This window comes from Semicossyphus pulcher, unplaced genomic scaffold (assembly GCF_022749685.1).
Source record: "Semicossyphus pulcher isolate SPU_LCO1_2020_fin unplaced genomic scaffold, fSemPul1.0.p SCAF_26, whole genome shotgun sequence".
Lineage (NCBI taxonomy): Eukaryota > Metazoa > Chordata > Actinopteri > Labriformes > Labridae > Semicossyphus > Semicossyphus pulcher.
In genome coordinates, this window is record NW_027211700.1 from 6,868,378 (window position 1) to 6,895,828 (window position 27,451).

The following is a 27,451-nucleotide window of genomic DNA, read 5'->3' on the forward strand; positions in this document are numbered from 1 at the left end:
TTGGGTGGCTATGGCTCAGTGGCTCAGTGGTATTAGAAGGTTGGGGGTTCGATGCCTAACTGCTACAGTCACATGTTGAAGTGTCTTTGGGCGAGACACTGAACCCCGGTGGCATAGCCATCAGGTATGAATGCATAGGTCCTGATTGGAGATTTCCACTTACGTCATTGCCATCAGTGTGTGGATGAGTGTGTGAATGGGTGAATGTGACGTAGTGTAAAAACGCTTTGACTTGTCAGAAGACTTGAAGCGCTATAAAAGTACAGTCCATTTACCATTTGGATGACTGTGTGTGGTTTCCAGCTCTTATGCAAAGTGAAACTTGTTGGTTGTCATATATATAACTTTGTTTCTCTTTTCTGTGTTCTTCTAGGTTATCATGCACATGGAGAACCAGACCCGAGGAGGAAGAGAGGAACTCATGACAGGTTCAACTTCAAGGCACCAGTTAAAACACAGACCTTCTTTTTGGATCTCTTCCTGACATTTACCGACATCCTGTAGCCTCTGTTGATAGAACAAATGTAAGAGCAAAGAGCATGTACTCGACTAATGGTAATGTATCTAAGCTGCTTTACAACACCTTACTTATCAGGATGGCTGTTTGGCATGGGGAAGTTTTACATGCAGCCTTTCTTTATCCAGTTAGATGTGAAACTAGAGCAGACATATCGACAGAGGTGGAAGTATCAAATTACAAGGATTCACATTACTGTAATTGAGTAGCGTTTTCGTGTAATTTTACTTTTACTTAAGTATGTTTTAAATGAAGTAAAGTAATTTGCTACTTTTGTGCCTACCGAGTAAAATATCTATGTGCTGATACGCTTCGGTTTATTTTCACTAAGTGCGAAGCGAAGAAGGAGAGCTGGACTGCAACTACCTGGGCCCGACGCATAACGAGTGAACCATGAATGGGACAGAAGAGAGTTCGGATGAAACACCACCTTTGACACCGACTGAAGGGAGTTTTTCGTTTAACCAGAAACAGCCGTTAGATCGCTCTCTTCAAAGCCACCAGACTCCATTAACAAAAACAGTGATTAAACCTTGCAGAACACGGGACTTGCTCGTCTACCGCTGCCTCGTTAGACATTGTTACACGCGTTAGTTCTGAACCGAACTAACCCTTTAAAACACCACACAATAACACAAACAAACTAACCGATCGAGGCGGCGGTAGACCATCAGCAACTCCCGTGATCTACGAGGTAAAATCACTGTTTTTGTCAATGGAGTCTGGAGGCTGTGAAGAGAGCTATATAACTGCTGTTTCTGGTTAAACAAAGATCTTACTCTTTGACAAAAGGTCAATCTCTCATCACTTTGACACCAAAGCATGGAAACATAGGGCCAGGTTTGAACACAATAAAGATTCATTTTATTTCATTTGCATAGGATGCATGCGTACGGTAACTTTGGCAAAATTAGTTCAGAGTCAGAATCAGGTAATCAAAGAATTTCCCCCCTCTTAAATCGATGTTGTATCGGTGTAAAAAACCCCATATTAAAATGCTCCGGCCTGTAACGTAAAGTGAACACAAAGAAGAATTAAGCTAAGAGGCATATCAATGTAACTCAGGATCCTCTTGCACTAGTAGCTTTAAGGGGACTAGCAGGGCTCTTTGCTGCTCTCGCTGTAAGTCACTCTACAAGCCTCTCAGCCTAAATCCTAATTGTGTCTGCAAACAAACGGAGGATCCGCGATTTAATCATTACATTTCTCGGTTTCAGAAGTGAGTAAAAGTGACCCCTAAGGTTTGTCATTGTTTAAATTTTACTACCATTTAATTCTTACTTTTTAGGATTATTTGCTGTGTGGAGCAGAGTTACATGTCTCTATCTGGTGGATCTCACACTGATACTGCAAGTGTATAGAAATATTTAAACTAAAATACTGAATTCTGGGTAACTTGTTGTATAAAGGCTGTATAAAGCTCCTATTGACATAATACCTCAGTCAATGTCTTGCAGGTAAGTAATGGAAAATGTTTTTATGTGTTCATTAAAGAATATTGTTCTTATTTGTGATAAAATTTCAACCCTGTAAAAGTATATTTTTATTTATTGTGTTACCTTCTGTTGTAAATAAAGTACAAGTTGCCTCAAACTGCAGAGAGTGACCGGCTCATGTTTAAGCGTGAATATGTGCATGTCCGTTTATTCAGGCAGCACGTAGCATTCAGTAATTGAACAGGACAGTGATCCGTCTCCTCCGAACCGAGGGTCACTGCGTTGGAAACTCAGGGACGGACACACACAGACAGAGACACACATAACGAAATGTCATGCCAGGATTTGCTGTCTGACAAGCGCACGCACACACACGCAATGTCCGAACACTCGGAAGTGCATTTGTTTACAAGAGTCAAAATAGGTTTCCACAAATAGTAAAGTACACACAGAAAATCTGTTGTGAAAGGAAGGTAGAGGCAGACGCCACACTGCCATCTAGTGGTCATATAAAGACGCTTAAGATAACTGAGGTGCGGTAGAGAGAGTGAAGACTTTTCACTATGATACATACAACTAATATACAATATTAAAAATAGTATTAATCTTGCTTAACACATACAGGGTTCCCACTCTTTTTACGAAATTATTTTCCAGGACCTTTCCAGGAGTTTCCCAGACAATACGGGACAGCACTTGCTCTCAAATATATCATTTACCGGTAGGCCTAGTACTGACACATTTAACCCCTAGTTTTATTCCTCCTTTTTTTGATGATGCAGGGTTCACGATGAAGTGTCTCAAGCCCCTTTTACACTGCCAGTTCAAGGCAGGATTATTACACCTGTCATGTTCTGTCTTCTGTGTAAAACGCACGGAGGCGCAATGATGGAGCGAAGCCTACATCTATCCAAGTTACACCTGAAAGGACATAGCAATGTATTTGAAAAAAAAAAGATGATAAAATTCAAGTGTCATACTTTTCTATCGTGGTTATTATTATTGGTTAGAAAGCATCTAATGGCGGCGATCTTACATCACTCGCAGGAGTCGATTGTGAATGTGACAGCTCTGGGAGCTCTGACTGGAGTTGAGGCGGCAAACTTGTGCTGAGAGTGGGGCTAAATTCAATTTAAATTTTCCAGGACAACATGAAATTATTTCCAGGATATTTGCTCATTTTAATCAATTTCCAGGTGTTTCCAGGACTGGAAAACTAGTCTCTAAATTTCCAGATTTTCCAGGTTTTCCAGGACGCGTGGTAACATTGACATAGCCACCTATGATAGAGTGTTTGGTATTAAGTGACTGCACTTAATTCTGAGTCCTTGTCGACTACTTTCCAAATCAGAAATATCCTTTGTTGTGGATTCAGCCCCATCTCTGCCCTACAACCCAGATGAATACTTTAGAGAAGGCAGGGAAACTTGAGATTTTAAAATTAAAAGATATGAATAATTCCAAAAATACATATAATATAATTTTTAAAAAGTAAACTGTAAGTTCTATAAACTGCATTTTATTTTTAATAAACCCATTTTCAATCCAATTGTTGCAACAAACGCATTCATGTTCAGGTTTATGTTTGTTTGTTTAGATGTAAACAAGACAAAGCCAACTTGGATAATAAATGACTGATAAAAATAATAGATATATATATATATATGTATATTTTGTTGTAAGATGTAGCAGTAAAATGGGTGAAAACATGCAGTAAGAGGTGGAAAAGAATGTGTGAGTATGTGATGTGTGAGTATCAGGATCAATACATTGAAACAGTTGTTTTAAACCATTGCCAAGCTTAGGCCTTTTTTTGGTTAATCAAAAAATGATAATACATTAATTTTTTTCATTTTTTTATATAGTTTAAATAGAAAATATTTTGGCAAAATATTTCAAAGCAGGTTTTGGCCACTGGTCGAGGCCATCGACCTGATTTGCTACAGACCAGCAGGCCAATATCAGGCCACGTTATCGACTCACTGACGCCATCTGCTGTTCAACAAGGAGAGTGTTTTCTTGATCAGGCTATTTTAAAACTGGGATGTTTCTTCCCATTTTAATGATAAAAACCGAACATTTCTTTAAGCATTTGATTGAAAGCGAAACAGGACAGGAGCTTCTTTCTACTTTTAAACTAAAATTTATTGTGACAGTTGTTTGAAGGTGATGACAATGAGTCTAACAGACTTTGTGTTATGCAACTTAACAAGTGTGGAGATGACAACCGGGTTGGTGTTACAAACAAACAGTATTAAATAAGCTGTATGACAAATATGCTGTACACATAGAAAAACCTGTCAGAGTCAAACTTGATAACCAGCAAACTAAATGTTCGCACTCGTGTCACTTATGAATAAAATGATTATTTTAAAAAGCCCACCGATAATCTGGTGAAACACTAGTGATCAAACCTATGTCATAACAGAGTTCCTTATTAAGGTGTTGCTTAAGTTGGATTAACCAACATAAACACAGATGAAAGGTTTTGTTACTGACAGTGATGTTAAATTGAAGTGTATGAGGACACCTTTACTCCCGTTCTGCGATGGCAACCAGGTGGACTTCTGTCTCTGCCTCTGTCAGCGTCCTGCAGGAGGTGATGAGGACATGGGAGTAATTATGACGGAAAAGAAGAATAAATAATATAATACAAATAGAACAAGAAAGTAAGACACAAATTAAAGTACAAAAACGCCTTCTTCAAATAAATCATCTCTGTGAATTCTCCATATAACCCTCGACTATTTGATTCAATCACATACAACTGTTTGATGTGAAGGTCTGAGTGACGTTACCTGAACTTTGGCTTTTCCTTGGTGACCACGCCGACCTCCAGCTCGCTGGCCTTGAAGTCCATGGACAGGACAGAGGACAGACATGAGATCGCCAACTGCAAAGAGAGAAAGTGACACGAGTGTGCTGATTAATTCAATCACATGTATGATTACATGCATCTAGCAGCGTCTTGTTTCTGCAGCTTTTGTATGTAAGTAACACACAGGTTTCATCCTACATAGATTAGAGGTCTAACAATAGTGGATTCTTGGAGAAGGAAAAAAACAATCGCAGATAAATCGGCTATAAAAAAAACTCAAGTAGCATCAAAAAGGCGACCATAATAATATTATTTTAAGAGTGAATTAGCCCCGTCAACCATTAGCCATTTTAATGTATTTCTTCCCTTTCTTGTAATTATTAGTAGAAAAAAGAGTGGCTCATGACTGGCCGGTATTACTTTATTTGCCTATCTTGCCACATTGTTAAAATCCACTCTTAAGAAGGATCAACGTGTGCAATTTTACATTATGCAGATCTACTCATAACGTAGATTAATTATTTGGAAGCGAGGAAACTGCTTCTTAGCCTCGTTGTAAAATCAGCTGTTTCAACTAGGGCTGCATGATAATGGAAAAAATGTGTTTTCAAGTCCATATAAACAATTAACAACTAAATTTTTTATTATTTGGGACTTTAATTCTATGTGTACAACACAGGGAAGTAGAGAGATTTCAGGGGAAGCGACGTGTTTCTTTATAAAATAAATACAGACTTATGGGCTGCATGTCCAACCAGCGTGATCAGCCCAGTTACAGTAAATTTTGAAATGAAAGCTCACGTCTCCTACTTCCTGAAAGTAAACACTCCGTGAACGGTCCGTTTATGTGGCCACGGCGTTAACGAGCACCAGGACGAGGCGCGGCTGATAACGGGAATACTCTCAATTAAAAGCCAACTCACGTAACAGAGCGTCTGCCTCGATCATCCTGCCGACATGATCTGTGACGGCAACAGCGTCGGGTGCATGTTTACACTTTACAGGCAGGTGACACACAAGCTCTGCAGCTCAGCGGTCAGTTCACTCTGTGCTCTGATGAAGGGCTGCACTAATGTGAAATTAGACGGACTTTTCCTGTGGATTAGTGATGGAAAACGAGAAACTGGCGACCAGTACAGTAGCAGCTTCACTTAATTTGCTTCACTATCGCATGTCCTGCAAGCGCACATCGCCATTTTGATTGATAAACAATATGTTGTGCAGCCCTTGTTTCAACACTGGTTTAGTCCACATTTTTGAGACACATTTTGGGAATTGTTTTCTGAAAAAATAATCTGTGATTCAGTCTACAGTGAAAAAAATCATTAAAAGTCTGCTGTGCATTTATGGCTGCTCTTTTCTGCCTTTTAGAACTGGTCTGAAAATCATTGTTTATGTCTTAAACTTACAGCTAACCAAAATCTAACATCCATGCTTGCTAGCCAAACAGGGACAGCTGCTTCAGCAGACTGACATTAATCTTCAGTGTAGTAGTGAATTAATAATGCTAACTACAACAAGCAACCTTATTGTGATCAGAACTTGTTTATCAAGCTGTCCTATATAACTCATCCTCTATCTTAATGTAAATTATCTCAGGTGCAAAATGACATTCATGTGATGAACCTCCTTAATGTGACTGGTGGAGGATGCCCAGCAATCAGCCACTATTGGAATCAAGTTACACTGATAATAATGTTTTTTATTATCCTATCAGCCCCGATTATCCGATAAATAAGCCCCCTTCTAACCTGTACTGTCCTGTCATGGGTCAGATCAGGCTTCTTCTTCAGTTTCTTCTCCAGGTAGCTGTTGGCCTCCGTTTGTTTCGCCCCAACCGCCGTGGCTCTGAAGCCGCAGTAGTATCCTGCTGGGTCACATTTAAACAGGACGGGACCCTGCTGGGGGTCGATAGCCACCATCATCATACCTGCAGAGAGCAGAGGAGGAGGGAGAGGGAGCGGATGATAGTTTTTGATACCATAGTTAACGGAAATAAAAGTCAAAGACAAGCAGTCTCCAGTTCTCTAAGGTGAGGTAAGACATTAATGCACATGTGCAAAGATTAAACAGGAAAGACTGAACTGTTTGTGCAGAGTGAACAAAGATTACCAAAGAACAAAGAAGTGCAACTCACAGCAGCCTAGAGGCCTCATTTCTGCGTTCTGTGTGTACACCTGGGAGATATCAGCCAACCGGCGGCACAACACGTCCGCCATGATGTCATAACCAAATTTATATTTCCACTCTCCTGCTTCCACCCGAGCCCGGTGAACCTGGGAACGGCTGTCCGCTGCAACACACAGAAGAGGGTGGACAGTGTGGAAGGATTAAAAGATAGAAACAAAATCTTGACCCTGGTCACATTTGTTTAAAATGAATATATAAAGGTATCATTTATTCTAACAATGGTGTGTTATGTGTGTGTGCTGAATAAATACCATTGTGCCCAGTCATCACACAGCCGATCCGAGGGGTTAGTTTGAACATGTTTGTCACAGTAGAAGAGTCCAGCAGCTTGTCCTGAAAGTGAAAACATCAACACTGAATTTACAACGAACATCCATCAATTATCTATACCGCTTATCCTGTTCAGAGTCTCAGGGCGGCCGGAGCCTATCCTGGACTGATCACAGGGAGAACATGCAAACTCCACACAGAAAGGCTCTCTTCGTCCAAACAGGGACTTGAACTAGGAACCTTCTCACTGTGTCATTGTCTCGGGCTGTCATTGGGAAATCAGCTGTCTAATCGGCTGGTTTCATCTATCCAATAGCCCCGTGTCTCACCCTACATTATCATTTTTCTGCTCTCTTTTTAAAATATGATTCTTTCTCTGCCTTTTGCTCCTTCATGCTGATGATATGTGCGTCCCTCCGCCTCCCCATCGCCACCCCGTCCTCGCACCACCGGTGTCTGGACTCCATGGGGATTTATCCTGCTGCTGCTCAGAACAGACATCCACGTCAAAGAGCGTCACAATACCATGTCATCTATTGTAATAAATAACCTTTCTTCATGGACTTGTCTCTCCTTATTGAAATATTATTATGCTAACTCTTATTGCTATAAGATCAGATGCAGATATTAAATACAATCTTCAAATGTACATTTTCAAATGGCTTAACAAACAAAACTGGTTCTTTTTTTTGGTCTTTTATGCTCTTATTGTGATAGAGAGGACAGTAGATGGTGTCAGAAACAGGGGAGGAGAGAGTGGTGAAGACATGCGGCCAAGGATGGGAGTTGAACACGGGGCTCCGGCATCAAGGACTGTGGCCTTAGTATATTGGACGCTAATTTAACCGCTGAGCAAAATGACATTCTTTATTTTTATTGGCTAATACCTAAGATGGACCAGTATCACTAATCTAATGAATTTGACAAGGGATGGACACTTCATTTTTTCCACCTCCTGTAACCTATGTCATACAGCTTGGTAATGTGAGTGTTGGCATTCTTATAGCAGTATCGTGTTCTTATTTTTGACTGTCTGGTCAGCAAAAAGCTGGAGTCATGACTCCTGTGAGGCTTCACTGAATCGCTTGAATTAAAATTATTATCATCGAAAGGAAAGTTTGTGTGTGTGTGTGTGTGTAAATGGTCTGTACTTATGAAGCGCTTTTCTCTTCCGACCATTCAAAGTCCTTATACACTACATGTCACATTCGTGGTGGCTGTGGCTCAGTGGAAGAGTCGGTCGTCTTTCAATCAGAAGGTCGGAGGTTCGATCCCCAGCTCCCTCAGGCTACATGTCGAAGTGTCCTTGGGCAAGACACTGAACCCCAAATTGCTCCCGGTGACATATGAATGTGATATCTGATTGACACTTTACGTAGCAGCCTCTGCCATCAGTGTGTGAATGGGTAAATGTGATACGTAGTGTAAAAGCAGCTTTGAGTGATCGCAAAGACTAGAAAAGCACTGTTTAAGTACAGTCCATTTACATTCACCCTTTCACACACTGATGGCAAAGGGCTAAGTGCAGATCTATGCCCATACATACACTGATGGCTATGCCTTAAGGGGCAAATTGGGGTTCAGTTTCTTGCCCAAGACAGACATGTGACTGTAGCAGTCAGGGATTGAACCCCCAACCTTTGGATTGAGAGACGACTGACTCTACCACTGATGGTGTGTGTGCATGTGTATCAGCTTACTGGTATTTTCTTTTGTGTGACCACCACAACGGTATCTGTCCCCCGGATCCCCACAGAAGTCAGCCCGCTCTGGGAGACGGCTTTGAAGGCATACTCTGCAGGGCATCACATGTGGAACACAGACAGCATGAGATAAAAAATAAGAGGATAAAAAGGTCTTAATGCAACATTAAAAGATTTGATATCCTGTTCATCAAACATAAGTATTATACAGATATTTTAATAGGAGCAAAGTTACAACTTAACATACAAATAATGAACAAAACATAAAGTAGCTTCTTTAACATCTTTTAAACCGGAAGTCATGTTTCCCGAGTTCCATTTTACTTTATAATCGTGGTTTATATCGAAAAGTAACAAAAACTTTAACCTAAATACTACAAAAAAGAGAAAGTTTGGGCGCAAGCTTTGATGCTAACTGCACTCAACTCTGGCATAACCAGACAGCTAGTCACTTTAGCCACATAACTATGATAAAATATTTGTCCTAGGCTATTTTTTGTATTTATAGTAGTAATTGTAAGTTGCAGTAGTTGTAAGCTTCTCTTCTGTAGCAGCAAGTATGACTGTGCTCCAGCACTAAAACCACGAGAAAATGTGTCCCTTACCGACTTGGTAGAGGCGGCCCTCCGGTGAAAATATGGTGATGTGTCGGTCGAAACCTGCATTTGAGCCGCGCGACATATTTTGTCTCTCCGCGTGACCTCAGGTGAACTTCAGGGGGCTTTCAGTAGCCTATCTTCTATCTAATGAGTCTTAACTGTTAAACTTTGATGTCAGCAAATAAAAAGGAGCATGCCCGCTGCTGCTGAATGATATGCAGTTTAATGGAGTTACTTCCCCGAAATATTTTTTACTTTCTCTTTCAGTTTTTGTGGATGCGCAGCTCAAACCCGCCTCGCTCGCTACTATTGGATGGCAGCGACAATGAGGAAGTCAAGTGACTTTACCAGTTAGACTGGCCTCTGGCTCGCTACCTGTGGTCGAAAAGTTATCATGATTCCAGAGGGGCGCCTCTTCGAAGCCAGAAGGACTGTTAAAGAGCTGTCAGGAGACATATCAGGGGGAGGGTGGATTAGAAGCGCGAGGCACAGACTCGAGCAGAACCCCCTCTCTGACTGTCTCTGCTGACATTCGTCTGCTGGTGGCCCCCACACTCACAGCCCGATGTCAGGCCGCAGGGTGGGCTTCTGCCTCAGCGATAAGAAACGCAGGAGGATGAACCTGGACGCCTTTGCAGAGTTTTGTGCGTAAGTAGATGTCCACTTTTGACTTTTTCATTCACGGTTTAATAAGTAAGTTCTTACTTGAATTGAAGCGCCTTCTTGAATTGAACGCATTTTTTTTTTTTTTTTTTACCTTAAGGACATTTTAGAAACCTGATTTTAAACATATTTATAATTGTTTTACTTAAATGAACCTTATTTAATTATTTATTTTTCCTATTTTAATCACGGAACTTTCTTAAATATTGTAGTACATTTTAGGCTTTATCTAACACACAACATTTTAGTTTACCTTTTAATTGTCTTAACTTTAATGTCAGAATATATCCCCTGTTCAGTGATTTTAATGGTCTTTTTTTTTCTATCAGTGTGCTCTTCTAATGATTTGTTGTTTGTCTTTTTAACTTGTTTCCATAGTTAACTGATTGATTGATTGATTGATTGATTGATTGATTGATTGATTAAAGGTTGTCTTCCTGGTAAAAGAGTGCCGGCCCCCTATAGGATTTAAAGGGGCCACTTCTATAGCTACATATTGAATGGGGTCTCTTGGCAAATTAGGAATATAAGCTACTGATTTTATTTTATTGTAATGCAATACAAATGATGCTAGAAAAGGAACAATGTCTTTTATAATAGCAGGTGACACCCTCTCTACAGTTTAAATTGTGCTATTATTTATCCGATGCCTTAGTCATTGTTAACTATTTGGTCATCAGCCAACTCTTATATAACCTTTGCTTTAAATATATAAACATTTCTTTACATTTCCTGCAGGGGGCATGAAGTGGAGGTGGTGGAGGTATGTGTTTTTATTCACATTTACATTAAACCAAGGAGTTTGTTAATGAAGGCCTGGAGAAATGCCACTTATAAAGGGGGGAAGGGGAATTACATAATGTGTTTGTCTTGTGTTTTCTTTCCTTCTCTTTGTGTGGTTAGATGTTAGATCTTCATTTGTGATTTTCATGCAAAAATGCCACACAAACACCGATACACATGCACAAATATGCACAGACCTGCATGTGGCAGTTTTATTTTAAGTGTGGGGTTAGTGACAGTAGTTTAGGATCACTGTGCACCCGCGTACACACACATATGTGTCATGTACAGGTGTCCACAAATTCGGTAATCCATGTCACAGCCACCTGCAGCCGCCTACTGCAACCAGCTTGTAGCAAATCTGTAAACAATGGCTGCCTGACATTTCACTGCATGTGAATATCTGTACAGGAGCACAAGTTAGACTTTATTACACGGGGAAATTATGATTTTAGCTTTCCTTGCATTTCACTGAAGTGTATGTCACATGAAGTGGGCACTACAATAAGCAACAAATCAAATTACAATACATAAATGCAGTAATTGAACAGTTGATACACTGAATCAGCCAATAAGCTGCAAATGTTGTCTGATCCTGCAGTTTAAAGGCACCTGCTGCTGTAGAGTATTGATGTGTAACATTATATTGTTGTGCAGTTGGGTGGTTTACATTTCAGTACAAGGGGTTACAAATGAAACCCCTGACCCCTTCAAAATTCATTTGAATTAGTCTTTATGTCCTGACCATAGACCGTGTTAGAAGAGGACATGACTGGGATGTCAGCCAGTGATTGTAGTGAGAAGTCCATATTTGGAAATGTGTCACATATATTTGCTGTTATGCCCATTTTGCGGTCAAAATAGCGTAATGTAGGGCAATCGTATGGGGTCAAATAATGGTCAAAAAGATTTTGAGCTTGCTAAATAATGTTCACAAATAATTTCACAGCCCGCAGTTGTATTGGACAGTTTAGCTTCCTCTGATTGGCTGGTTAGCTTAAAAAAAAAAACGGTCAAAATTCGTGCTTGTAACTTGTAGCTTGTAACTTCAGGGTCACACATGCAGATAGGAAATTTGTGTGTCTGTAACTACTGAAATCTGAAGTCAAAGTTGAAAATATTGTGGCTCAAATCTCAAAACCATACATACAAACAGTTACAATTACTATAATTACTCTTATCTTTGTGCACAAAATCTTTTTGACCCTTATTTGACCCCATACTCCATCCATATATTATCTATACCGCTTATCCTGTTGAGGGTCGTGGGGGTGCTGGAGCCTATGCCAGCTGTCATCGGGCGAGAGGCGGGGTACACCCTGGACTGACAACCTTTAACACTCACATTAACACCTACAGGCAATTTTAGAGTCACCAGTGAACCTAACGAGCATGTCTTTGGACTGTGGGAGGAAGCACGAGTTGATCCCATACTATTGGGTTTATGTTCCCCTGTTGGTCGGGACATATGGGAAGAATCAATGACTCATTAACACTCATTCATCACAGGTATAACCAGTACAGTTAATTATGCTGCAGGTGTGCCAGTGACAGAGCTTTGCTGCTGTAATTAATGGAACAGACAGGCTTTTCCTGCTGCAGCTACTAAAGCTGTCTTTAATAAAAGAAGGCACATTTTACTGTAGACTAAAGATAAAATCCCTTATTAATATATATATATTTTTTTTAATCTGAACAACTTAAAAACAAATTTTTTAGTTAACCACTCGAAAGATACATCACATCTCCCACGATACACATTAAGAGTAATATTGCACCTTTAGTGTTAAATGTCATAAACATTAATTTCCAAACTTTACAAACAGATACACATCATAAAAAGTAGCCTTCTGCAGATAGAAGATCATCTGCATTGGGTGTAAAAGTGATTTTTCTCTGTCAGATTGACCTCACTCAGCCGCTGATGCCCCAGGGACCCTTCGACATCATCGTCCACAAGCTGTCGGATGTCATCGTGGAGGCTGAGCATGACAGCAAATCACAGCAGCTCCTCGCAAACTTCCAGGTAAGACTGCTCTGTTAAAAAAAGCTAATGTTTGCATTGCATACTTAGGGTTTATTAAAAAGAGTCTTGCAATATGACACCATAAACTCTATTAAAAGATGGACGACATGAAAGTGAAGCCGAAAAACATCTCTATCGCCCCCTGCTGACTGGCCGCAGTATAGGTCATAAAGCCCGCCTCCTCCATGTTAACAGATGGGACATGAGTCAAACTATAAATTTAAAATACACGGCAAATACATTTTTTGCAAACATGGTTTCTGTCATTATAGTTAGTGCTTATCAGGCTGATTTACGTCCAAGTGTTCATTTTTCTGCCAAGTTTATTTTTAATTAGTTAATTGATGCTGTAAAAAGGATGATTGACAGCTCTGTTGACCAATACTGCTCCTGCAGCCGATCTGTTACAGATTAACAGAGTAGAGGAGGAACCGTGAGAGGAGACTTTACTAAAACAATCACTACAGTCTTTGAAGTTTCCATATCTGTGAACGTCTGCTTCAGACCAACACAGAGAAGCTGTTCTGCTGTTAAATACGCCAACGTGCGGGATCTGCACGGTAATTTAAGGGTGTGTTTTGGTTAGCGAAAGTGACTACGACGGCTCCACCTGCCGATCTCTACAGTGCAACTCTGGCTCCAAATAACGTCTCAAGTGAAAGATGGCAGTGCCTGCCTCTGGGATATTTTGGCTTCAAATAAGTACAATAAGAGGAGGTGGAGACGCGTCGCCCATGTTTTTATACAGCCTATGTATGACCCACATTACAATACAGGGGGTAATGTTTGTGATGTTGCTGTACACTGCAATATTGTTTCTGTTTCAAAGGTGTGTGTTCTGTTTGAACCCAGTGATATGTGCATCCTTCTTCTTGTCTTATTTGTTGGGGCAGTTTAAGAGTCAAAGGCAAAGATTTCTTAAAACATCGACAACTAATGGTCGAGGGTTTAAACACAAAATGAACCACAGGAAAAAACTTTGTAGATGAACAGTAGATGAATCCCCCCTTTGTTTTTGTCATTGCAGAGCTACGTGTCAGCTCATCCCACTACAGTCCTTCTGGACCCCCTGCCTGCCATGACCCAGCTTCTAGACCGCTTTGCCTCTTATCGGATCATGAGCAAGCTGCGCAATTCCCTCCGAGGTGAACTGCAGCCTTATACTGTGCAAAGTGCTTCACTGTTACCTGCAGGTATTAACGACCTCTCCTGCTCTATTCTGTTCTACAGACTGGCGGATCTGCAGTCCTCCTTACTTGGAGATCCACAGCAGCAGGGACCTGTCGTCCATTCAGCAGGCTGTGATGACCCAGGGCCTGAGCTTTCCTCTCAGTCAGTTCATTCAGCTGCTTAACCATTTAATACTTTAATAATTTATAAGTTAGGAATATTTCATTACCTTTAATGTGGCAGAGACAAAAACGTCCTCTTTTTCTCCTATTGGCCTCAGTTTGTAAAACCAGGGTGGCACACGGCTCGCTGTCCCATGAGGTGAGTGGTTTGCGTGTGCAGCCATGTTTGTTTTCTTCTTCCCCTCCTGATCATTAAATGTCTGGTGTGTGTTTTCTGTGCTTTGCAGATGTCTCTGATCTTCAGCACAGGCAGTCTGACTGACGTCCATCCTCCCTGCGTGCTCCAGAGCTTCGTCAACCACGGAGCTGTCCTGCACAAGGTGTTTGTGGTCGGGGACAGACACTTCTGCGTAGAGAGGCCTTCACTCAAGAACTTCCCCTCCGGTCCCTGTGGTCGGTCCAAACAAAATAAATTATAACACAGTTCCCTTTGTTGTCTTTCCTGATGTTCCTTTCCTCTCTTCGTCCCCTTCTTTTCCTTACCTTTCCTGTCTTGTGCTCTTATTACTTTTCCTTTCTTCTCCTGCTTAGTCTTTCCCTGTCCTGCATGTCCAGTCCACTCCTTCCCTTTTCTGCCTTGTCCCGTTTTCTTAGATCCTTTCCTCTTCTTTCCTTATTTTATTACCTTCCCTGTCCAGTCTTGTCCTTTCCTTTCTTTTCATTTTTTGCCTTGTTCTTTTTGTTCTTCCCTTTTCTTTCCATTCCTGCCTTGCCCCTCACTTTCCTCTCCTTCGGTCCTTTCCTTTCCTATTATTTCTTATTTCCTGCACTGCCCATTCATTTCCTTCCTTGTCCTTTCCTTTTCTCTCCTGCTTGTCCTTTGCTTTATTTTCTGTCTTTACTTTACTTTCCTTTTCTATCTCGTCTTTTTATTTTCTTTCCTGTCATGCCATGTGTTACGTACTAATCACTCTTATTGTGATTTCTCTTTACTTTCAGACAGAGAGACCATCTTCTTCAACAGCCATCAGGTGTCCAAACCTGAGTCCAGCTCTGATCTCACAGAAGTAAGTTGTACAAGATTGTGATTTACTTTTAGTTAATGGGTCTGAAGTTTGTCGAAATGTCAACATCATGATGCAGATTAGTAAAAGGTAAAAATGAAGCTTTGTCAGGTCTGTCCTCGAGAGGAGAAGAAAAATACTTTTAAAATGCTCGTTTGTTTAATGGAGATTAATAAGAAGCTAAATCGTCGTCAGATGACGCTGATGGGAGCTGGGATGTCATTATGGTAGATTACATTCCGCCTGCTTTCGCTCGCCACATGGACTGTTTTTCCTGCATACACTGCAGCTTGCTGATATGTGACTGGTCAATATTACTTGGACTACAAGGGTACTACAAATGGAAACCAGAGCACTTCCCGTACTAAAAATCCACACCCCTGCCTACAGATTAAATGTAAATAGAGATAAACAAACTAATAACACCACTGTATAATTCATTGACTTTCCTATAATTTCAAAATTATTGAAGATGAAGTCAGGAGAGAAGCAATAACATTAATCACTGCACCACATTGTGTATTTTATAGTAACAAGTTTGGCACAAACGTCCACTGAAACTCGGTAGATTCTTGTGGTCTAAGGTCAAAGGTTAAGGTCACTTTGATTTCTATAAAACTTGTTTTTTCCCGTAACTCAAGAATTCATTAGCTTATTATGATACAATTACACATACAGCTCCGGAAAAAAATAAGGGAGCACTGCAAATGATCCTTAAATCTCTCTCTTCATGTCATGGTCAGCCGAATCCAGATCTGAACCCCATTGAAAACCTCCTGAATGTGTCACAAGCCATCGAACAAAGCCCAGCTGCTTGAATTTTTGGGGCATAACGTCACCCGACAGCAATGTGAAAGACTGGCGGAGAGCAGCCAAGATGCGTGAAAGCTGTGTTCTGAGTTAAAACATGAGTATTCTGTTGTTTAAACATGAACATGAACTTGTTTTCTTTGCATTATTTGAGGTGTGAAAAATCTTTTTTGCATCTTTTGGTTACCTTAACCATTTACTGCAAATAAAAGAATGAGAATATAGGTAGGGAGAAATGTTGTTTACAATAAAACAAAAGTTCAGTTGACACAAACACAAACATATAAACAGTAGAACTAGAAAAACATATTGTGGTACAGTGCTCTCTTAATGTTCTCCGGAGCTGTAGTTGTCAAATGATCATCAAATGCTTTTAACCAAAAGAGTCAAAGGTCAATTTCCTGTAACATCAAATTTGTCAAACCTGAATATCTTCCACTTTGACTCAAGGAGGAACTGCTCCAAACTGGTGGTATATGGGTCAAAGGTCAAGGTATTGTGACCTAATTCACATTAATGTTAACGCAATACATCGGCTCAACCTAGAGGATATTTCATTACATGTAAATGTAGGTTTATTTGTAATGTGTCAGAACCACACAGTCTGCACTCCATTATTAGTGAGTCTTCCCTTGCTTAGCCCCTCCCATACCTGTTTTTGCAGAAAAAGGGTGCCTCCTGCCTCCTCTCTGCTGCTCTTTATGCTCTTGATTGGAAAGCTGGCACAGGTGAGCTTAATCACCTGCTGCAGCACGGGTAGAGCTGCACCTGGAGAGCACAAAGGAGAGAAAGACACAAGAAAAAAATATCCCCCTTCCCTCGTCCGGGCTGGTCTGCATACTGTGGGAAAAACATGGCTGGATGTAGTCGGCAACTTTACTTGAAGGCATAAACTGAAAGGATGTAACCTGACTAGAACCTAAAAAAGTGCTTTCTCCTCCTGCTATCGAAGCTTGACGAGCAGATGCCGTGCCTGCCTCCTCCCAGCTCCGAGGCCGTGGCCGCCCTGGTCAGAGAGCTCCGAGTTCAGCTCGACATGGCCCTGTTCGGCGTGGACGTCATCATCAACATACACACACACACCCTCACCGTCATCGACATCAACATCTTCCCAGGTACTGCAGCCGCACACACGCTCAACGTGTGCGCTCACAGTGATGTTCTGATTCACCTCTTCTCTCTTTCAGGCTATGAGGGAGTGCCACAGTTCTTCTGCTCTCTGCTCAGCCACATCCAGTCAGTGTTGGACAAACAGAGCTCTGTTCCGAAGGCTACCTGCTCTCTTGAGTCAACACAGTCAACATCTGCTGCGACCACCGGCCTTTAACTTACCTCAGGGATGGATTATACTGTTTTATCTGCTTCACAAGACAAATAACACTTTCAGCACCGGCTTTCCACTGTTTTCTACATACTTAAGCTCAATTGTAAGAAGTTATTTATTTGTTAATTGAAGCTACTTCAACTTAAATCACACTACACTTTTTCTCTGTCAAGAGTTTCTGCTCTATACTCGAGCGGACAAACCGAACACATAACACTTTAATACACTTTCCGTTTATTGATTGACAGGTAGCATAGAAGAAGATACAGCAGGCACAAAATACAGCACTCTGATTGGCCAGTAATATTACAAATGGTGTTGTTTTCCTGTTTGAAATGTCCTCTGTGCCTTTATGTCACCCCCACACACAGACATCTTTCTTGCTGGTTTGTTTTGTTACATGTTTTTGAAACATTTTGCTCTTCTATAGAAAAAGAAAACTACAGAACAATGTTTTCTCTTATTTTCTAAAGCGAACAAACATCTCATCTTTGGATTAGACGGTTCTAAGCTCCTCAGTGTTGACTGATTATGTGTTATTACTACCTGTTTACATAAGTCGACCAGCTACATCGCCAGCGTTCACATACATAAATGTGTATTAAATCTTGGCTGTGTAGAAAAAGAGATTACACCTGTTATGAGTACAATATGATGCACTTTCATTACATATTAAAATACATAAATAATTAATTATTTGGCTATTTATTGCATTCACATGTGCTGTAGTCTATATAGTGTTATTGCGGTAAGTGGGCCTCCAATGGTAACCCTGTTTATCCTGCACCCTGTGCATTTCTACCCAGTGTCCTCTTGGGGGCGCTGTTGCTTCATAGTTCCTATGACCTTGGCTTACAGACTATGAATTCTTATATTTACACGAATGACATGACAGCCGTGAACACTTTGATGTAACATTACTGCGTATACATCAATGTAATTGTTACCAAAAAGACAACAGAATGGCTTTAGTGTCTCCCTCTTCCCTCGACTCCTCCTTGGCTTGTTAAGATAAGAGTGCAAAGCTGGCTGAGAACCTGAAGTGACACTTTTAGACCTTGTAAGCTTTAAGTACATCGCATCCTGCCACCCCACACTAACCGCGCTCAGGACAAACTTCAGCTGACTCTGACACGCCGAGTGGCGTGCAGAATTTTCAACCCAAATCCTTTGTTTTGTTTCCGTGTCACCCTGGTTCTTCACAAACAGTCTGGTTTTAACAGTGCGAGAGCCAAAAGAAACACAATCCTTGTTTCTACTCTATCGTCAACGAAACGAAGAGGAAATAATGACTGACTCCTGTGTAGAAAGATCAGTGGTACATATCGTTAACAGTCAAAACAGCAGGAACAGCTTACACATCGGTTATTGCACAAAATATACATTAAAATACACATATGACTTATAGTGGAGAATCTGGGTTCCCATTAAGATACACCATAGAGGATAATACCTGCAGAAAAGAAGCACTGCTCACCAGTATATAAAGGTGGTGTTGTTGGTAATCTGCAGTCAGAAATAAATTATAATTCTGAATTCTTTACATCCATGGCGGTTTATAACTAGAGTACAATCACCTGTCTACCTTACAAACAGCGTTTACAGGGACTGAGACTTGGACGCAACGTGACATGGACACCTTTCAGATGCTCTAGAAAAATGCGTTTCCTTTTCCTCAACACTCAGATGCATTCAAATGAGCGTTTTGGAAATCTTTCTCGAGGCAATCTAAGAGCAGAACTGAAACAACAGTTTACACAGATTCTACTAATGTTTCTACTAAATACATTTCTCTGAGTGCTGAGGGGGTTTGAAGGCTGTTAAATGGGAAATGTGTGAGCTGAATGTGTGACTGTGCAACAAAGGGTTTTGTCAGTTTGCTGTCTGTGTGTGTGCATGTGTAGGTTTGTGTGTCTTATCCTCTGCGAAGCTCCCTCAGCTCTGCAGCAACTTTGCGCAACTCTGCTTCAATCTCCAGCAGCTCCTGTGGACAGAAGAAAGTATGTGTATATGACACAGAACTTTGTTTACAGCTTAAAAATAACTGAATTTATTTCATAACATTGACTGTATATAACAAGTGGACGTAGCCTCTTGATATCAAAAGAGAAGCCAAAGGAGATGTGCCTTAAACCTGCAGTATTTCTAATGGCCAGCAGGGGAAGAATCCATCCATCCATTTTCCATACCGCTTATCCTGGCTTGTGTGGGGGCTGGAGCCTATCCTTAGTGTTATAGGCGGGATACACCCTGGACTGATCACCAGTCAATCACAGGGCTGACACATCAAGACAGACAACCTTTCAAGCTCACACCTACGGGCACTTTAGAGTCACAAGTTAACCTGACGAGCATGTCTTTGGACTGCGGGAGGAAGCCAGAGTACACGGAGGAAACCCACACATGCACAGGGAGAACATGCAAACTCCACACAGAAAGGCATCCGATCTGGGGTTCGAACCATCTAGCTGTGAGCTAACAGCGCTAATCACTGCACCACCGTGCAGCCAGGGGAAGAATCCACTGGGTGCAAAAAGAAGTCCAACTGTAGCTCAAGTCCACCTGACAATGAGCCTACTTCTCAGCTGATTTATTACCTTAGGGCAAGTAATACGGTAGAGCAGGGTGGGCTTCAGTTCGTGGCTACTTGTGATTGACAGGTTGCTAACAGACAGACATACAGACAGATTGATAGATAGACAGATAGATATTGTATTGATCCCGAGGGAAATTTAGGACGATGAACGCAGGCCCTGCATATCTATCCTCTCATCCAAAAATCACGTATGTCTCCAACAACCGAGATGGCAAAGGCCAAAAAGCCAAATTCGAGGCTTCGAAATGGTAGATTACAAACCAGTGGATGACTTCAGAGTTATACTGTCTGTGTTTTGTACAGATGGGGGACCAATGACACTCACAGAGTACATGCAGGTAGGTACAGGGAGGAATAAAGAATAAATTGTAAGTACTTTTTTAACTAACTGGTGTCTAAATAGATCTATAAATATATACTGCAACAACGGCTGATATGTGAAAGTGTCACATTCTGAGCACAGCAATGTTCATTTGTTCATTTGTTAACTGATGTACTGAATATTAATACAACTATTGCTTGTGTTATTTATGGGTATTTTATTATTATTATTATACAGTATATTATATTCCAGTATTCTAAACATATAGTCATATTATATGATACATACTGTATCAGACTGTGCCGTACCACACCATATTACATCCGATCTTCTGTCTTTACAGCTGTACTATACATTATTACATTATTATTACTGATACCACATACTGTAAATTATTCAATATTAATTTTATATTACATTTTTACTATTAATGGCACCCTATATTAAACCATATCTTATACCTTACTGTATTATTTCATACTGTTGAAAGTTGCTGCTATTAATCACCACCTCACTTTATCCCTTAACTGTCGCTTTAACGTGTCCCTTACTCCTACTGTATACCAGTTGTATATACCTCTTATTTTATTCTATTAATTTGATCTATTCTTATTTTTAAAACACCCACATTTCTCCTCTGGGGGTCAATAAAGGATTATCTTATTTGTTTAGTAGTATTTAGACGTAGTAGTGTTTACTGTGGTTATAGTCTGCACTGTTTATATAGGCCAGAATCAGTAATGCTACATATGATAGCATCACGCTAATTCAACTTAGATAAACTGTATTTACAGTTAATTGGGGACAACAAGGGGTCGCTTTAAATTATGGTTATTTATACCCAAGACTGACCCACTACAGTGTGACTGACATGAAGACAAACTGGTCCCATGATCGAACCTGAAGTTCGAAACACTAGTGAGTTGTTACTACGTTAGTCTAAGGTTGGGAATCGCAGGATAACTCACAATACGACTCTCAAAAACGATAATATCGCGATACAGCGATTCTGTGATAATTGATATATTGCAAGACAATCATATAAAGAAACATCATGATCGACCAATTAATTTCCGGTCTGCTATTCAAAAATAACAGACCGTAGATTGCTGAATCTGAAACGCTGTCATATCATATTTTGCACCAACTTACCTCCCCTTCATCTTCCTCTGCTTCACCCCCCTGCTCGTCCTCCTCCTCCTGCCCGTCCTCTCTGACGTATTCGTCCTCGTCCTCCTCATCGTCCTCTTCCTCATCCTTGTACCTTTCGCGCTCAAACTGCCGCGTGGCTTCATCGCTCGCTTTCTCCATCACTCTCTTCTGCTGCGGCTCCTTCACCTCCGCCGCTGTCTCCTCCTCCTTCACCTTGACTTCTTTCTCTGTTTTCTCACCGGCCTCCTTTTCTTCCCCGCCCTCCTTTTTCTCGCTCTTCTCCTCTGTCGTCTTTTCACCCACGCTGTCCTCTTTGCTCTCGCCCGGCGCCTCCTGCTCCTCCTCCTGCACCCGTTTCATCTTCTTGACAAGCTCCTCCAGCTCCTCCTGCTTCTCCTTCCTCTCCCTCTCCTGCTCAGGTTGGCTCTTGCTGTCCTGCTCTTTGAGAAGCTCTTTCAGCTCCTTCTCCACCTTCTCCTTCTCCACCATCAGCTCCACCTCGCTCTTCCTCCTGTCCTCCATCCGCTGTTTCTCCAAGTCCTCCACTGTTCCTGCCTCCTTCTCTTTGTCCTCCTTTTTCTTCACCTCCTCCTCCTGCTCTGCTCCAGCACCTTTGTTGCTCTCCCTCTCCTTCACCGCCTCGTATCGTTTCTTCTTCAGCTCTTTCAGCAGCTCTTTGAGCTCCTCATCATTCCGCTCCTCCATCCCTTTCTTAGTGATCTCCTCAGCTAGCAGCTCCTCCAGCTCCTTGGCTCGCTCCTCTTCAGTGTCCCCCCCTTTGTCTTCAATCTGTCGCTCCTCCTTCATCTTCTCCTTGGTGTCATCTTCCTCTGTCTCGTCTTTCTTTTCCTCTGTCTTTTGTTCAAGGTTGGTCACGTCTGTCTCCTTCTTTGCTTCCTCATCTCCATGCTCAAAGTTGCTCTCATCCTCAGCCAGGTTGTACTCATAACGCTGCTTCTCATCGTCTTGCTCCCTCTCTCTCTCTGCAACAGTCAGTACAATAAATGAATAAATGAGTCTTACTGAGACTTGCTCTGTTTTCTACCAGTGAAACGTGCACCAAAGTGTGAATCCGTGCGCACCATTACCTGCCAGCCTCTGCAGCTCCCTGAGCAGACCCTGATGTCTTTGCACATCATCAAGTTCCTCTGCAAAATAATGATAATAATGAATGCACAATATTTAAAAAAAACTAAAAACAAAGCAGAGAATACCAACACAGTATCTATGATTGTAACTCTTATTATTATTATTTAAAAGATTATTTGTTTCAAGGGCCCTTTAGTTGTTTTTTTACATGTGTAACGCTAGCTTTTTGATTCTTCGGACGCGTAAGAGTCCGCCATCTTGTTTTAATTGCAGTGCATTGAATCTCAGGATACGTTGGGCTGCGTAGGATGCACCTGACTGCATCCTTCGTGGCCCGGGAAAAAGAGGATGCATTTGTCGGCCGCATCTGAAGAAGCCTTCAAATTAGGACAGCCTTTGACGCGCCGCTGTGACGCAATCGGCTTTCAAAGGCTGCGGCAGTCTAAGATATACAGTATTAATGACTGACTTAATGACTTTTGTTCGATTACCATAAAATCCGGAATATAAATCGCAGTCTTTTTGGGGGGTATGCCAGAGGGAAAAAAGGTTTTCTATAGCTATGTACGACTAAAAATGTGTATACAATTTATTTCAACACTATTTCAATTTATTTTAATTTGACACACATTCCAAACACACAAATTACAGTCTTCCATCTGTTTCATCATGACGGCGCATGTCCATGACGAAGCTTTAGCTAGATTACAGCGCCATCGTCTGGGTAAAATACCTGTCTCTGCATTTTATGATGGTATAATGGTCGCACCCATAGACTGTATAAAAAGATGGACGACATGCCAACTCCCTAAAAGTGAAGCCAAAACATCTCTGACGCCCCCTGCTGACTGGCTGCAGTATAGGTCATAAAGCTCGCCTCCTCCATGTCAACAGATGGGACATGAGTCAATCTATAAAATCAAAATACACCTCAAATACATTTTTCTCAAACATGGTTTCTGTCATTATAGTTAGTTCTTATCATGCTGATTTACGTCCAAGTGTTCATTTTTCTGACAAGTTTAGTTTTGATTAGTTATTTGATGCTGTCAAATGATTGACAGCTCTGTTGACAAATCCGGCTCCTGCAGCCGATCTGTTCCTGATTAGCAGAGTAGAGGAGGAACGGAGAGAGGAAACGTAACTAAAACAATCACTACAGTCATTGAAGTTTCTATTTGTGAACATCTGCTTCAGACCAACACAAGAAGCTGTTCTGCTGTTAAATACGCCGGTATGCAGGATGACTCAAATGACGTCACCATAGCAAGACGGCAGCGCCCGTCACAAGGGCTATTTTTGCAGTCTTACAGTCATTGGTCGTCACTGTGTTTGCCTTTGAATTTTCTGAAATTCAAAGGTATGGGCTACTGTAATTTTTTTATTTATTTATTTTTTATTATTAAGCCTTCATTTTAGTGGTCTCATTCTCAAAAGAGACCTGCTTGGACAGCTAAATGCCAATCAATGTCCCAAAAATGTCCCTCCCTGGCTTCCTGCTTTCAAAGGAAATACATACATTTACATGAATGTGATCAATAAGATAGCACCATGTTTAAAATATTAACTGACCATCATTATCATAGTCATTTTCATGTTGTTGGACTAGTTAATTATCTTGGCTCAATATAATATTTAAACATTTAAGAATACTGATAATTAACTGTCACCTGCTAGCTGTGGACCACACTCATGATGCTCCCCGTCTTCATTCAGTGTCTCCTGAATTATACATTCGACCTAGAGGCAAAATAAAACCACACAGTTACTGGTTGAGCAATTAAATGTGTACTATGCTGAACGATAGGGGGAATAAAAAGGATGTTTTTTCCGACCTTTGCATCATTAAGGGGTGAGGTCACTGGCCGGCTTCCCACTGTAGCACAAAACAGAGAGAAGGGGAGGCAGTGTGAGGGAGAATGGGAACACAGATCAATACATTTAGCTTCTCTGTAACAGTGAAGACAGCACAGAAATATGTGACAGGGCAGCACAGAGGAACTTGTTTGTACAGCAAAGGGTTTGTCCTGCACTGGCGTGGGCTGAGCTCTTGCCCTCATTAAGGTAAGCACCGTGGTAAAGCGACGCAGCAAAAGGAGCTTACACCTCCCTCCCTCTCTCTCTCTCTCTCTCTCTCTCTCCAGGATGCAGTTGTTCCCAAAGGCTCACAGGTAGTTTCCCACCAGGGCTGAATCAGTCACGGATCAACGCCTGCCAGTAATTAATTAAAGGCACACTCAACAGTGTCATCTGGGCCTTTTCACACAGAGATACACATAGGCATAGGCAGAGGCATAATCATAAATCCATTATATTTCTTCTTAAAGCCTTTTTATCTCTACTTGATGTCAACTAAACATGTGCATCCCAAATTGACTTCACCTACAAATAATCGACTCATCCACAGTAGATACTCGGGTTCATTTGCACCTCACTGTGTCATGACACATGTCGAAGCGGTCTGTTTTACCTCACCTCTGTGGTTTGCGTCGGCTCACAGCTAGATCAGTGCAGATCAGGATCAATAGGCCTAATTGATACCCTGGCTACAGCTGGACCCCCCCCCGCAGACACGTGAGCTGCCTGTAGTCTGGCACTGTAACGCTCTGCATGTCCATGTGATGGAGGGCGTGTGCCTGTGGGGGTGTGTGCTTTCCACAAGCCGTCTAAACTGGGTAACCTATAGGCCCAATGACAAGAGTTGTGATGTGGCTCTGACTTTATTGGCTTGTCCTGCTCCATGTTATACACTTCGAAATCAACAGCCTCTGTTGAAGTCCATGGGCTGCATTTGAACCCTAGTGAATTTGACAAATTCAGCTTATAATGTGGCTCTTGCTAAAAACAACAGCCACTTCAAAGTCAGGAACATTAACACCTGTATGGGCTGAGGCATGCGCAATTAGGAGTTTATAATGATATCACTCCGCCTCTTGACATTTAAGTTAATGCTGCGTCAGCATGTAGCGGTACACTATGAATGTGAGATTACCCACAGTTTCTGGAGGACATTTTTAAAAGGCGGACTTCATATAGTTTTAGTTGCACTGCTTTAGGGTGGTGTTGGCTGCTAACTAACTAACATACTGCGCAACTAAACACACCTAACACCTTAAACAGTTTATAGTCTGCTCTATGTAGGTTATCCCCTCTGTGACTGCATAACACTGTGTCTATTTAACATCATGGCAGACTATTATTTATAAGGGTGCACGATATCATCAGCACGTTATCGGTATCGGCTGATTGAGGCTTGATGCTTATATGTCACTTTCCTGCCAATATTTTCTGCTGATTACATAACGCTTTAATAATGCCTAAATGCTGATGATTCCCTAAAAAAGCTTGATGAATATTACAGTTTTATTTGAAAGAAAATGTTACATACAAATACTTTAGTAGTGGTCTTATATTGCCCATGAATATATACATTTTAAAAAGCACTGTATTACGTTACTTCTGCATCTGCCAGCGGCTCACTACAATAAGAGTAGTCATGATATCAATTCCACTACAGGGTAGACTTGATGTTCAAGAAAAACATGTGCTTAATATATCGGTATTGAAATCTGCAAAAACGGTCGGAAAATATCGGCACTTAGGCCTATCGGCTAATATCTCCCTAATTGTTTATCCTATTTTCACACGAATATCTCTGTAGAGGCAGACTTTTCTCTCATTCTACTCTTATTTTAACTCAATTACATGTTTTCAAAGCTGCACGCGCATGTCACCATGCAGTTCCCACGCGCACGTGTGCTTAGCTTTAACTCGCGTGTAAATTGAAGTGTTTGACGTCTCTAAATGATGAAATATGCTTGTCTTTAAATTCTCCACCTTAAACTAGTAACAGCAGCATCGTCAGTCCAGGAGACACAAGCAGAAAGGTGGGCGCATCATAAATTATGTAACAACGCTTTTGTTTAGCCTATTAGTCTAAAGCCCTGCGGCTTTCGCCATTAGGTTAGCATACACCTGCAGTGTGCTCTGTAAAGTGTGTTTTAACGCCTTTAGTTGTGTTTAAACCAAAAGGCTACTGGTAAGGTTAATAATAGTGGTTGCAGTTGAGGCAGCAGAGTGTGAAAGAGGAGGCTGGTCTCCGGCGCAGCCTGCTGAGAGCTATCACTCGCATTTTGTACCGTCATGTCACACTGAGCGCACAATAATCACACACACTGTAGCCTGTAATGAATGTGATGGACGCTTACCTCCGACCGCAGCCCAGAGACACACTGCGGCTATCAGCATTCCCATAGGATCCGGAAAGTGAGGCTCCTGCAGGAGATAACCTTGAAATAACGGGCTGGATCTCTTCACACACCCGCCGAGCGAGGTGGAGCCGAGCGCCGTGTGTGTGTGGTGTCAGGTGACCAACAGCAGATCAGCGCGTTAGGTCCCAGAGATGTCAGATTACCGTTCTGTTTTCCCAGTGTGTTCCCAAACTGCTTCATCTGCGTATCTCGGGCAGATTAATGCAGCACACTGGCTGGTCTGTGACCCCATTTGGAGCTCTGTAGACGAGAAAAAACTTGCAACATAGAACAATTCAACACATTTAACTTCTCTGTAATTCCTCCTAATTCAAATCCCACTAAATATGCCCGTTGAGAATAGGATTATAACAGCTTTCATTTAATTTGCAAGGCCCATGCAAACATCAGCACCTCCCATAAGTGCTGGTTAATTACATTTGCACATTAAATATTGATTCATTGTCACAGCTGGTAATATCACACACATTAACAGGTCTGCATCCAGCTCTGGGAGCATGCTCCGTCTGCAGCCCCCTATCAAGGT

General features: G+C 41.4%; 3 protein-coding genes across 3 annotated transcripts; 1 reads left to right on the top strand and 2 right to left on the bottom strand.

The window, feature by feature from the left end:
* Nucleotides 1–4,057: 4,057 nt before the first annotated feature.
* On the bottom strand, nt 4,058–9,779 carry LOC138604617 (proteasome subunit alpha type-6-like). Its single transcript, XM_069676570.1, has 7 exons — nt 9,540–9,779; nt 8,932–9,026; nt 7,213–7,294; nt 6,909–7,064; nt 6,523–6,701; nt 4,752–4,846; nt 4,058–4,543 (listed from the first exon to the last, which is right to left on the bottom strand). Exons 1-7 carry the CDS (start codon nt 9,613–9,615, stop codon nt 4,486–4,488), a joined length of 741 nt encoding a protein of 246 aa, XP_069532671.1. The 5' UTR covers nt 9,616–9,779; the 3' UTR covers nt 4,058–4,485.
* A 129-nt stretch (nt 9,780–9,908) lies between these two features.
* Nucleotides 9,909–17,723, top strand: LOC138604598 (inositol-tetrakisphosphate 1-kinase-like). Its single transcript, XM_069676543.1, has 10 exons — nt 9,909–10,181; nt 10,935–10,959; nt 12,883–13,005; nt 14,033–14,150; nt 14,236–14,337; nt 14,456–14,496; nt 14,585–14,750; nt 15,297–15,364; nt 17,124–17,286; nt 17,359–17,723. The coding sequence occupies exons 1-10, from the start codon at nt 10,099–10,101 to the stop codon at nt 17,496–17,498; spliced, it is 1,029 nt and encodes a 342-aa protein (XP_069532644.1). The 5' UTR covers nt 9,909–10,098; the 3' UTR covers nt 17,499–17,723.
* Nucleotides 17,713–27,000, bottom strand: LOC138604597 (cilia- and flagella-associated protein 251). Its single transcript, XM_069676542.1, has 6 exons — nt 26,863–27,000; nt 24,490–24,530; nt 24,325–24,394; nt 22,654–22,713; nt 21,566–22,548; nt 17,713–19,479 (listed from the first exon to the last, which is right to left on the bottom strand). The coding sequence occupies exons 1-6, from the start codon at nt 26,906–26,908 to the stop codon at nt 19,411–19,413; spliced, it is 1,269 nt and encodes a 422-aa protein (XP_069532643.1). The 5' UTR covers nt 26,909–27,000; the 3' UTR covers nt 17,713–19,410.
* Between the last annotated feature and the right edge of the window lie 451 nt (nt 27,001–27,451).